At 42.1% G+C, this 13,695-nt stretch overlaps 1 protein-coding gene across 13 annotated transcripts in view; it reads right to left on the minus strand.

The window, feature by feature from the left end:
- Positions 1-13,695, minus strand: part of MYCBP2 (MYC binding protein 2) — a 246,511-nt gene that overhangs the window by 43,992 nt on the left and 188,824 nt on the right. For 8 of the 13 annotated variants that reach the window (XM_069970649.1, XM_069970651.1, XM_069970660.1 and 5 more), the window contains 5 exons: positions 11,626-11,742; positions 10,926-11,042; positions 9,876-9,977; positions 9,176-9,292; positions 2,011-2,127 (listed from right to left, as the gene is read on the minus strand). In XM_069970649.1, the coding sequence (XP_069826750.1) occupies positions 2,011-2,127; positions 9,176-9,292; positions 9,876-9,977; positions 10,926-11,042; positions 11,626-11,742 (570 nt within the window). The remainder of the gene's footprint in view (positions 1-2,010; positions 2,128-9,175; positions 9,293-9,875; positions 9,978-10,925; positions 11,043-11,625; positions 11,743-13,695) is intronic. The other 5 variants (XM_069970652.1, XM_069970653.1, XM_069970659.1 and 2 more) reach the window with 5 other exon arrangements.

A 13,695-nucleotide genomic window follows, 5' to 3' on the forward strand; every position in this document is an offset into this window, starting at 1 on the left:
TCCCCTGCCGATCAGCTGTTCAGTACCATCTTTACAGTAGGAGCAAAGCTAGAAACAATTGGCTCTGTTCCCTGAGTAGCAGTGTCGCTGATGTACTGCAGTCTCTGCTTTCCACTTCAATAGATGCATAGACTGAACTACCCTTGTGCTGCCACTACACATGGAACAGCTAAGGGTGTCTGGAGAGGCTATTAATTGTTTTATCCTGGAAAACCTCTTTAATTGAAGTTTTATTGTTATTTTTTAAGCATTAGGACTGCCAATGTAAACAGGCCATTCTACTCTACAATAATAAGACAACTGCTAAAAGGTAAAGTCTATTGATGGGGCTCGAAGGTCTGTATGAAAATTACAAAATGTAAAGAATCGGTCAGCTGAAAACCAAACTGCTGACACTGTCAGGCCAAGATATCTTTCATATATCTATCTTCCAGAACATAGAAACGTGCTTTTATTCACCTGTGCAAAATGCTTAAGAGGCATTCTCAACCCCCTGAATTGCTGAGGGCTGGAATACCTCCTCACTCCCCCTCCCATTACTACCCCTACTTGGGACTCCAGCCAATGGACATAAAGATGGGAATGGGAGAGGGAAAGGAGGCATTTCAGTATGCAGCACTAAAATCAGCTTTGGAATGCCTCTAACACGGGCAAATGAAAGGATTTTGTGTTATGGAGGCACAGATAAATAAATAAACAGTGTCAGCAGTTTGTAGTATGAACTGCAGCTGACCGATTTATTGTAATATTGAGGGGTCTATACAAGAATAAAAAGGTGCTGGGTCATTAAAACATTTTAAGCAATGTAAATATATGTTGATTTTAAATTGCAAAAGTCAAAAGGATAAAGAGGAAGATGGAGGGAATCCAGCAAAAATGGAGGGGCACAAGTACAATATAATAGATTTTTGCCTAGCCACTGCATTTCACTGCCTTTGTATAAGTGGATCATTGTAAATATATATGCATAGCCTAAGTATACAACTGTAGAAGCATTTCACAGTTTACAAAAGCAAAAGCAATTCTCGCTACATATACAAACTCCAGCGTGAAGCAGCTTCACTAACTAGCTCAGTTTGGGGCATTTGTTGCACATTCCACTGACTAATGTGGCCTGTCAGTGTGAGACAGAAAAATGATGCATGCAGCAGTTTTTTCTTCTGTTGCCTGACAGAGGGCCCAAACAGATCCTAAGGATGCCTTTACATAGAAAGAACTGAAAGATTTTTTTAAGCCAAAACCAGGGTTATAAAGGAAAGAGAGATTTCTCCTATTTTCAAATCCTTTCCTAACTTTGACTTCAAAAATCTGTCAGATTAATTGTGTGTAAAAGGCACCCTTAGACGTAGTGTGAACCAAGCATTAAGAATAGGTTTTCTTGAGTATAACATTTAAATTCCTTGAATGGTTTATGAAAAGGCGATACAAGTATATGCCAAACGTTTGAGGAGGATGCCCTGAAGTCATCCACCATAACAAAAGCTCGCCAGATTGTTATCAGCTGCCAAAAAAAGAATGTGGCAAATGTTTGAAGATTGTTACGGCGAGTTAAAAAAGCATGTTACAGTCAACAATGCTGAGGTTTATGGTTGCTTGTTAACATAAAATTTGGCCAGCTCTTTCACCAGAGCAAGACACAACTAAAAGGAAAAATTGTGGTCCATGATCTAACAGAAATATTTCTGGCAGCATTCCTCTATCCATACCAGGGGGAGCTAATGACAACTGTGACATCAGTTTCTCTTCCCTGAAATTTTTGGAAGGGGTGGGGTGGGGGTGATGGAATTAATGGACAATACACAGCATGGTGTGTACAATCTGGTAACATGTACAACTACAGCTGTACAGCTATAGTCCTAGGTCCTGCATGGCAGGTGAGTTGTTCCTAAGACTATGGACAACGATCAAAATTAAACCAGAATCACCAAATTGCATTACTTACCTTTTAGTCACATTCATTCATTGCGCTGTGTAGTGAAGCAAAGGGATTTGTTGGATACTACAACTTACCTTTGTTATTTCCAAGACCATAATCAAATCCTGGCACAATGGTTCCACTTGGAGTACGGCGAAATATCTGAAGAGAAAACGGGCTAGAAGGTGGAGATACCGGATCAGAAACTTGCTCTGTATAATGAAAATCAGACAAACAATTCAGTCACTTCTACAATTCAGCAGCCTCTCTTACCCTGTCTTGGAAAGTTAACTCTGTCATTACATCATACTAGCCCTCAAGGATTTAAAAAAATAAAAAGTAAAATTGGATGCTTTAGAATTTTCAGACACAAGACCAAAGTACTGTACTAAGCATTTTTGTTTGGTCGGTGTGGTGATGAATCTGCATCTATATATAATGTAGCAGAAGCTAAAAAAAAAAAAAAAAAAAAAAAAATTATTTTTATCACCATGTAGGGTAGATGACAACCTTATAGTTTTGTTGGCAGACCTGGGTATCCTTATTCAGCTGCTTATTGTCATGACAACCCATTGACGTTCAGATTAAATCTGCAGCCACTATTGACAACAGCACCTCCAATTCTAGAAGTTGCATCAGGAGTGTGTATTGGTTGCATCATGTGTATTAGTGCCAGTACCCATTAGTTTAGTATGCCATACTAAGTAACCCTTGTTCTTGACAGCTACAATACATCATAGAGTGTTACATAGAAACAAAGAGGCTTGTCCACAGAAAAAGAGCACTGGGTCCACCTAGTCTGTGCTTTGAGTATTTCGCTTCTATATGTTCATCCCAGGCATGTTTAAATTTTGTTATTGTAGATTTACTAACCACATCTGCTGGAAGTTTGTGCCATGCATCTACTACTCTTCCAGTAAAGTAATATTTTCTCATGTTGCTTCTGATCTATCCTCCAACTAACCTCACACTGGCCTCAGTTAAGCGACCTGATCTTTGTCAGGTCTATTTTTCAGTATTTACCCTCCCTCCCACCAGTCTTCCCAGCTCCTGAGGGTAGGGGAGGGATGAATGTCCTAACAGCATGCGCTCCCGAGTGCCCACTGTGCTTGGCCAGCAATCCCCCCACCTCAAAGCTCCTTGAGAATCTCTCGTGTGCAGGCAGTGGTGATCTCCCAACGTGCAGATGCTGCAGCCTAGATCCAGCAGGGGGCGCTCAGAGCCTTACTGTGCCTGGAGTGTTCCTCCTGCAAGTAACTGCGCCCCCTGCTGGTTTGCAACTGCCGCATCCACACACTGGAGATCTCCGTCGCCTGCATGCAAAAGACTCTCCAGTAGCAGCAGGGCACTGTGGAGTCCCCTGGACAGAAGAGACTCAGAATGCCCTTAACTGAGTGAGGATGAGGACCCAGGATGACGCCCTGCCCCTCCTCCTTCCTGTTTACCAAGTAACAAACTATTACTCCCAACTACTGCTACTACTACAAACACCATTACCGATACTACTTCCACTAATGATACGCCCCATTTCTACCAATACACCCCTCAAGTACTGTACCTCTACTACTAAATACACCCCTCATCCACTATAACTCTTAAACTACACCCATTATAATTAACAAAAAAAATAAATAAAAAATAAATCAACATTTAAGTCAGGGGTGATGGTCATGAGTGGGGTGGTGGGTGTTGTGAACGCTGTAGCATTTAGCACACTGTCATTATTATGGGGTCTCAGCGGGGTGGGGGCTTAGAGCCTCTGCTGAGACCCTCTAATAATTACAACAGACTAAATGCCACAACCTTGGATTGCTGCTCAGTGAGTTACTTTTTTTTTCCTTTTTGACACAAAATATCATCAGTTTGGCACGCCAAGTGGGTTGGCATGTGAAAGGGGTGTGGCTTTCACAAGGGGCATGTCATTGTTATCAAGGTTACATGTTTAACCCCTTCAAGACCAAGCCTATTTGCACCTAGAAGACCAGGCATTTTTCAAAATCTGACCTGTCTCACTTTATGCTCTTATAGCTCAGTGATGCTTTAACGTATGCTAGCGATTCTGAGATTGTTTTTTCGTCACATATGGCACTTTATATTAGTGGCAAAATTTGGTCACTACTTTGTGTGTTTTTTGTAAAAAACATCAAAATATCATGAAAAATTGAAAAAAATAGCATTTTATGAACTTTGAAATTCTCTGCTTCTAAAAAAGAAAGTCGTATCACATAAATTAGTTACTAAGTCACATTACCGATATGTCCTCTTTATTCTGGCTTCATTTCATAAACATATTTTACTTTTTTAGGGTGTTACGGGGCTTAGAAATTTATCAGCAAATTACCACATTTTCGTAAAAGTTTCTAAAACTGATTTTTTTGGGGACCAGTTCTTTTCTTAAGTTGATTTAGGAGGCTTGTATACTGGAAACCCCCATAAGTGACCCCATTTTGGAAACTAGACACCTTAAAGAATTAATCTAGGGGTATAATGAGCATTTTAACCCTACAGGGGCTTGAGGAAAGTATTCACCATTAGGCCGTAAAAAAATGAAAAATTAAAATTTTCCAATAATATATACGTTTAGATTAAAGTTTCTCATTTTCAAAAGAAACATGAGAGATAACGCACCCCAAAATTTGTAACGCAGGTTCTCTTGAGTACTACGGTACCCCATATGTGGGCGTAAACCACTGTATGGGCACACAGCGGGGCTCAGAAGGAAGGGAGAGCCATCTAGCTTTTCCATTGCAGATTTTGCTGAAGAAGTTTCCGAGCGCCAGGTGCATTTGCAGTGCCCCTGTAGTGTCAGCAGAGAGAAAACCCCCCATAAGTCACCCCATTTTGAAAAGTACACCCCTCAAAGAATTCATCTTGGGGTAGGATGAGCATTTTGACCCCACAGGTGTTAGAGGAAAGTATTCAAAATTAGACAGTAAAAATGAAAAACTCGAATTTTTCCAATAATATGTTCCTTTAGTTTGAATTTTCTCCATTTCACGAGGAACAGAAGAGAAAATTCACCCCAAAATCTGTAACGCAGGTTCTCCTGAGTAAAAAGGTACCTCATATGTGGGCATAAACCACTGTATGGGCACACAGCAGGGCTCAGAAGGGAAGGAGTGCCAATTAGCTTTTTCAATGCAGATTTTGCTGAAGAAGTTTGAGCGCCAGGTGCGTTTGCAGTGCCCCTGTAGTGCCAGCGGAGTAAAATCTCGCCATAAGTCACCCCATTTTGGAAAGTGCACCCCTCAAAGAATTCATTTTGGGGTGTGGTGAGCATTTTGACCCCACCGGTATAAGAGGAAAGTATTCAAAAGTAGACAGTAAAAATGAAAAACTCGAATTTTTCCAATAATTTGTTCCTTTAGTTTGAAATTTCTCAATTTCACAAGGAACAGGAGAGAAAATTCACCCCAAAATCTGTAACGCAGGTTCTCCTGAGTAGAACGGTACCGCATATGTGGGCATAAACCACTGTATGGGCACACAGCAGGGCTCAGAACGGAAGCAGCACCAATTAGCATTTTCCGTGCAGATTTTTCTGAAGAAGTTTCTGAGCGCCAGGTGCATTTGCAGCGCCCCTGTAATGTCTACAGAATAGACCCCCCCAAAAGTCACCCCATTTTGGAAAGTACACCCCTCAAAGAATTCATCTTGGGGTAGGATGAGCATTTTGGCCCCACAGGTATTAGAGGAAAGTATTCAAAATTGGACAGTAAAAATTAAAAACTTGAATTTTTCCAATAATATGTTGGTTTAGTTTGAAATTTCTAAATTTCACAAGGAACATGAGAGAAAACGTACCCCAAAATCTGTAACGCAGGTTCTCCCGAGTACAACGGTACCCCATATGTGGGCATAAACCACTGTATGGGCACACAGCAGGGCTCAGAAGGGAAGGAGTGCCAATTTGCTGGAGCAAAACAGTAGCTAGTAATAGTTATTAGAATAGCGCAGTTACTAAAATAAAATAAAAAAATTAGATTACAGGTAATGTGGAGTGGTTCCGGGTAATTTGGAGGTGGTTACGGGCAGTCTGGGGTGGTTACGGGCAGTCTGAGGTGGTTACGGGTAATCTGGGGTGGATACCGTCAACATGGGGTGGTTACGGGTAATCTGGGGTGGATACCGTCAACATGGGGTGGTTACGGGTAATCTGGGGTGGATACCGTCAACATGGGGTGGTTACGGGCAACCTGGGGTGAATACGGACAACCTGCTGTGGTTACAGACAATCTAGGGTGGTTACAGGCAACCTGCTGTGGTTACGGGCAACGTGGGGTGGTTACAGACAGTCTGGGGTGGTTACAGGCAACCTGCTGTGGTTACGGATAAACTGAAGAGCTAATAGGTAATCTGAGGTGGGTACCTGTAATCTGGCGTGGTCACTGGCAATTTGGGGTGGTCAGACGCGACGTGCGGTGGTCAGACGCGACGTGCGGTGGTTGCGTGCAATCTGGGGGATTACGGGCAACCTGGGGTGGTTACGGGCAACCTGGGGTGGTTATGCGCAAACTGCGGTGGTTACGGGCAACCTGGAGGGGTTACAGACAATCTAGAATTGTTACGGATAGACTGAAGTGCTTATAGGTAATCTGGGGTGATTACGGACAATCTGGAGGGGGTCGCGGGCAACGTGCGGTGGTTGCGGGCAACGTGCGGTGGTTGCGGGCAACGTGCGGTGGTTGCGGGCAACGTGCGGTGGTTGCGGGCAATCTGGGGGGTTACGTGCAATCTGACGTGATTACGGACAACCTGGGGTGGTTACGGGCTAGCTGCGGTAGTTACGGGTAATCTGGGGGGGGTTAGGGGTAATCTGGGGGGGGGGGGGGTAGGGGTAATTTGGGAGTAAACTGCAATTATTACTATAATAGAAAGTGTGTGTTTTATTTTTTTGTATGTTTGTCACTTTTTGTACTTTTCACATTCTTTTTCACTGTATTACTATGATTACTGTGATATTTTCTATCACAGTAATCATAGTTTAGTGACAGAGACCAAATTGGTCTCTGTCACTTTAAATTTTCAGAGCTGGCTGGTTGTGGAGCGCATGCGCACTTCATAACCAGCCAGGACACCGAGGAGGAAGGAGCTCCAGGATCAGGTGAGTATATGGGGTAGGGGAGGGTGACTCGGGGACGGGGGTGACTGGGGGGGTGGGGGGCGACTGGGGGGGTGGGGGGACATCACTTTTTGATAAAATGTTCCGGCGGCACATGGCACAAGCGATCAGCGGTATATAGTATATACCGCTGATCGCTTGTACCGGGACCCCACAGGGGGGGTCCCCGATGACTGCCCCATGCTCTCCGCTACCTCCGATGGCGGAGAGCATGGGGTTTTCATTCATTTTTACAAAGAGATCACTGTGAACAGACATTAGTCTGTTCACAGTGATCGCGGCGGCCATCTTGGATCTGATGGCCGCTGCGGGGAGGGGGGGGTTAGATACCGGGGCACTAGGGGGGCTGGTCTGGGGTCTGATTTTAACTATTTCATCTCCCCCCATCGTGGATTCACGGTGGGGGGAGATGAAATATAGCGGCGGCACCGGCCCATTAGTGACCGCCGTTTCCGCGGTCACTAAGGGGTTAATGGGGGTCAGCTGCGGGATCGCAGCTGATTCTCATTATCTCCGGTGCCTCACTCAGATGAGAGCGGGATCGATGTCCCTGCAGCGATCCCGTTCTCATCACAAACCCCCGTCAAAGCAGGAACGTATATGTACATTCCTACTGCACGGGGCATGTGCAATAGGAACGTGTATATACAGATGGCTGACGTGAAGGGGTTAATTAACAGTGATAATGTTTTAGGCTATTATCGGCCAGCCCTACTCTGTACTTAATCTATAATTACAATGCATAATCAGAACGTTATAGATCATGAACTGGAGAGAAAGAAACGGCTGCACATCCCAACTATGGCTGATACTAATGCCGCTAGGCCTATATTAAAAATCAAAGCGTGCATGTGCAGGGAAGGGGGGCCATGGAACGACCCTGCAACCCCCATGTCACAGGACCAGACCAGGCTTTTTGGATCTGGTCCTGTGACATGGGGGTTGCAGGGCCGTTCCATGGCCCCCCTTCCCTGCATGTGCACGCTTTGCGGGGGGGGGGCGGTCACTGACCAACACGGTGTGGAGTTAGCGTAGGGACCCGTGTGAACCAGAGGACCTGCACGTTGGTACACGGGGCTATTATGGCTTGATCAAATCATATACAGACACTCTGGTGTTGATTTTTAATATAGGCCTAGCGGCATTAGTATCAGCCATAGATGGAATGTGCAGCCGTTCCTTTCTCTCCACTCCGAGAATGTTATAGATCTTTGCTAATTTATTCAAAAGGAAAAATACTGAATTTACATAATATTCAGACCCTTTATTTATTAGGCTAGGTTTATACTGCGTTTTTGATGTCTATTTAATGTGTCTCCTATTATAAAATTTGTTTTACCATGACTTTTTTTTTTTTTTTATGTACAAACGCAGCATGAACCTAGCTTTACTTGGTTGAAGCACTTTTGGCACTGATTACAGCCTCCAGTCTTTCAGGATATGAGGTCACGTGGTTTGTCAACCTGGATTTGGGGGATTTTCTGCTTATTTTCTCTGCAGGTCCTCTCAAATTGGGCAGACATTTTATGGCCTCTTCAGAGATGTTCAAATGGGTTCAAAACCAGGACACTTATGTGCTTTGCTCCATTAAACTTTTCTTAAACCCTGATTAGTCTTCTGAAAAACACCACCACGCTTCACTGTAAGTATGGTATTGGGCAGATGATAAACAGCAACTGTTTTCCTCTAAACATACTTAGAATTTACACCAAAAAGTGCAATCTTGGTTTCATTACACCAGACAATCTTGTCTGAGTACTGGAGAGTACTTATTTGTGCCAACTCCAGGTGGGCCTTTATGAGCCTTTTTTTTCCTTGAACTTAAGAAGAGGCTGCTTTCTGGCCACTCTGCCATAAAGTCCGGGTTGGTAGAGCTCATCCACTGTGACGAGTCCTGGTTGTTCCAAATGTCTTCTAATTGAGAGTTATAGCCACTGTATTCTTAGAAACTTTCAGTACAGATTTTTTTTGTGCCCTTTTTTCCCCTTACTCATGGCTTGGTTTTTGCTCTGATATGCAGTGTCAGCTGTCAGACAAAAACATATATACAGACTGGTATGTCTTTCCAAACCATGTCCAATCAAATGAAGTTACCACAGGTAGAAACATCTCAACATCTTTGGATTTGGAAAACATACCTTTGTTATTTCCAAGATAACAAGCATATCCTGGCACAATGGTTCCATTTGGAGTACGGCGAAATAGCTGATAAGGTAATAGGCTAGCAGGTATATTGTCCGGATCAAAAACTTGCTCTGTATAACAAAAATCAGACAAATTCAGTCACTTCTACCATATAGCAGCCTATTTTAGCATAAGTCTTGCTAACCCCACTATGCTTTATTGTGGTATGGTGTTGTGCAGATGATGAACACAGCCTGTTTTCCTCCAGACATACTTAGAACTGACATCAAAAAGTTCAATCTTGATTTCATTTCACCAGAGAATCTTGTCTCTCACAGTTGGAGAGTCCATTAGGCTTTTTTTTTTTTTTTTTTTTAACTTCATGTGGGCCTTCGTAAGTCTTTACCTAAATGAGAGGCTACTCTCCGGTCATTCTGCCATAAAGTCCAGATTGGTAGAGCTCATCCACTGTGATAAGTCCTGGTTGTTGCAAATGTCTTCCAATTGAGAGTTATAGCCACTGTGTTCTTGGGAACTTTCAGTACAGATTTTTGCGGCCCTTTTTTCCCTTACTCATGGCTTGGTTTTTGCTCTGTTATGCAGTGTCAGTAGTCAAACAAAGATACAGACTGTAATATCTTTCCAAACCATGCCCAGTCAAATGAAGTTACCACATGTAGAAACATCTCAACATCTTTGGCTACTAAGACATACCTTTGTTATTTTCAAGTTTATAATCATATCTTGGCATATCCTGGCGAAATAACTGAAGAGAAAATGGGCTAGATGGTGGAGAAGCCGGATCAGAAACTTGCTCTGTATAATGAAAATCAGACAAATTCAGTCACTTCTACCATACAGCAGCCTATATTAGCCTAAAGGCCCTATTACACGGAGTGATTATGGGCCATTACGCCCAATGCATAATGTCGGCTGATTGTGTTTCAGCCTGTTGAAGGACAACGAACGAACGATCAGCCTAGCAATGATCTGCTGCCATCGTCCTGTGTAATAAGGAGTGGCAGCAGACCGCCTCTATCCCCTTCTCCTATGGGCTCCTTGGATGATCTACAAATCATCCGCGGAGCCCCTGCACATCTCCCCCCCCCCCCACCCCACTTACTGGTTTGCTGTTGGCTGACAGTGAGCGGGAAATAAGGGACAAGCGAACTCTGACCTTAAAGGTCGGCACTCACTTTCTCCTCTGAATTGGCCCGTATATTAGAGCCTTAAGTCTGGCTAACCCCACCATGCTTCATTGTAGTATGGTATTGGGCAAATGATAAACAGAGCCTGTTTTCCTCCAGACATACTTAGAACCGAGGTCAAAAAGCTCAATCTTTGTTTCATTTCACCAGAGAATCTTGTCTCTCACAGTTATTGTGTCCATTAGTTGTTGGTTTTTTTTTTTGTTTTTTTTTGCAAACTTCACGTGGGCCTTCATAATTCTTTTACTAAAAGGAAGTGCTACTCTCTGGTCATTCTGCCATAAAGTCCAGATTGGTAGAGCTTAGCCACTCTGATAAGTCCTGGTTGTTCCAAATGTCTTCCAATTGAGAGTTATAGCCACTGTGTTCTTGGGAACTTTCAGTACAGAGTTTTTGTACCCTTTTTCCCCCTTACTCATGGCTTGGTTTTTGCTCCGATATGCAGTGTCAGTTGTCAAACAAATATACAGACTGGTATGTCTTTTCAAAACATGTCCAATCAAATGAAGTTACCACAGGTAGAAACATCTCAACATCTCTGGATACTAAGACATACCTTTGTTATTTCCAAGATTATAATCATATCCTGGCACAATGGTTCCATTTGGAGTACGGCGAAATAGCTGATATGATGATGGGCTAGAAGGTGGAGATGACGAATCAGAAACTTGCTCTGTATAACGAAAATCAGACAAATAATTCAGTCACTTCTACCATACAGCAACCCATCTTAGCCTAAGTCTTGCTAACCCCACCATGCTTTATTGTTGTATGGTATTGGACAGATGATAAACAGTGCCCATTTTCCTCCAGACATACTTAGAACTGAGGACGAAAAATTCAATCTTGGGTTTCATTTCACTAAAGAATCTTGTATCAAAGTTGGAGAGTCCTTTAGGTTTTTTTTTGTAAACTTCATGTGGGCCTTCATAAAGTCTTTTACCGAAGAGAAAATATTTTCTGGCCACTCAGCCATTAAGTCCAGATTTATGGAGCTCATCCACTGTGATTCTAGGAAGAGTCCTGGTTGTTCCAAATGTCTTCTATTTAAAAGTTATAGCCACTGTGCTCTTAGGAACCGTCAGCGCAGAATTTTGTGCCCTTTTTTCCCTTACTCATGGCTTGGTTTTTGCTCTGATACGCAGTGTCAGCTGTCAGACAGATATACAGGCCGGTATGTCTTTCAAAACCATGCCCAATCAGCTGAAGTGACTCCAGGTAGAAACATCTCAACATCTTTGGTAACTAAGACATACCTTTGTTATTTCCAAGATTATACTCATATCCTGGCACAATGGTTCCACTTGATGTACGGCGAAATAACTGAAGAGAAAATGGGCTAGAAAGTGGAGATACCTGATCCGAAACTTGCTCTGTATAATGAAAATCAGACAAATATTTCAGTCACTTCCACCATATATCAGCCTCTCTTAGCCTTAGTCTAGCCAAGTGAAACTTATTACACCATAATTGTTCTGGAGTATCAAATGTTAAAGGGGTACTCAAACCATTTTTTCAGATAAACTTGTACTAGAAATCTATACAGATTGTATATAAAATTTCAAGTATTTCAGTACTTATCTGCTGTTTGTCCTGCAGGAAGTGATGTTTTCTTTTCAGTCTGACACAGTGCTCTCTGCTGCCACTTCTGTCTGTGATAAGAACTGTCAAAAGCAGGAAAGGTTTTCTATGGAAATTTGCTGTTGCTCTGGGCAGTTCCAGACAGGAACAGAGGTGGAAGCAGAGAGCATTGTGTCAGACTGGAAAGAAAACACCATTTCCTGCAGGACATACAGCAGCTGATAAGTACTGGAAGGCTTAAGATTTTTAAATAGAAATGAGATACAAATCTGTCTAACTTTCTGGAAGCAGCCAATTTGAAAAAAACGATGGGAAAAAAATGATATATATATATTACACACACATACACACATTATACATACACATACACATATATATATATATATATATATATATATATATATATATATATACACACACACATACACACATATATATATATATATATATACACACACACACACACATATATATATATATACACACACATATATATATACACACACATATATATATATATATACACATACATATATACACATACATATACACACATATATATATATACATATATACATATATACACATATATACACATACATACATACATACACCAACAAAACAAAAATCGCTGAACTCAAGGAGTACAGCGAAAAAAATCCAATGGACTCATTTACGATTCTCCACTGATTGCCCCCTACAAAATTTGAATATGTAAAGAAGGGGTCCGTGGAGACTGTTTTGTTGGTCTATTTTTCATTGCCCCTGGTAGCAAGAATCCTACTCCACACTGACGAGGGGCAAATACCCCGAAACTGCAGTCTGTGGATGGATGCCTAGCCTTGGTAACCCTTGTCTTAAGTCGTTATACTCGTCACAGAGTTAGACTTTGACTAACAGGGGCCACCCTGGTGTTTCCCTATTTAGGTCCCAAAGCTCGCAAAAGAGTGAGGACCTGAGGGACTACGTGTCAGGGTGGTTTGGTGCTCTCCCCACTAGGAGGCACTCCTTGGCGATGGGCTTCCTTCTCTGAAGAGAGGGATATCTGGCTATTCCCATGTTTTGAGACTCGTAACTGAGGCTCCACAGACCCCTTCTTTGCATGTAATATATATTATATACACACACACACATACATATATATATATATATATATATATATATATATATATATATATATACTCCTTTAAAATAAAAACCCAAACTAGATGCTTTTGATTTTTTGAACACAAGACCAAAGTATTGTACATCGCCTTTCTGTTTGGTCAGTGTGGTGAAGTACTACTGCATCTGTATATAATGTAGCATGTGCCAGGAAGGTACCAGATTTTGGAATAAAATATTTACCTCACGGAAAAAAATATAAAGTGTAACCCATTTAAGATGCAGCTGGGGAGCCACTGATTTTTTTTCCTTTACATTTCTTTTATCATTGTGTAGATCAGTTGTGTTTTCTTTCAGGCATGATGCTAAGAATTGAGAACATTGTTTTCTCTTAGTTTGAGATTCCTTTAGGTAGGCTTTCCCCCCACAAACTCCTGGTGGCCTTTCATGTGTTTTTTTTTTCTTTTACTAAGGAACAGCTTCTTTCTGGCCACTCTACCAAAGTCCAGATTAAAAGAGCTCAGCCACAGTGACTTTTGGCCAGTTTCACTGCAGAAGTATTTTGTCATATTCATAGTTTGGCTCTTCTCAAATACACAGTCAGCTGTGAGACAACATACAGAGGAGTGTGTCTTTCCAAA

This window comes from Dendropsophus ebraccatus, chromosome 5, assembly GCF_027789765.1.
Source record: "Dendropsophus ebraccatus isolate aDenEbr1 chromosome 5, aDenEbr1.pat, whole genome shotgun sequence".
In the NCBI taxonomy this organism is placed as follows: domain Eukaryota; kingdom Metazoa; phylum Chordata; class Amphibia; order Anura; family Hylidae; genus Dendropsophus; species Dendropsophus ebraccatus.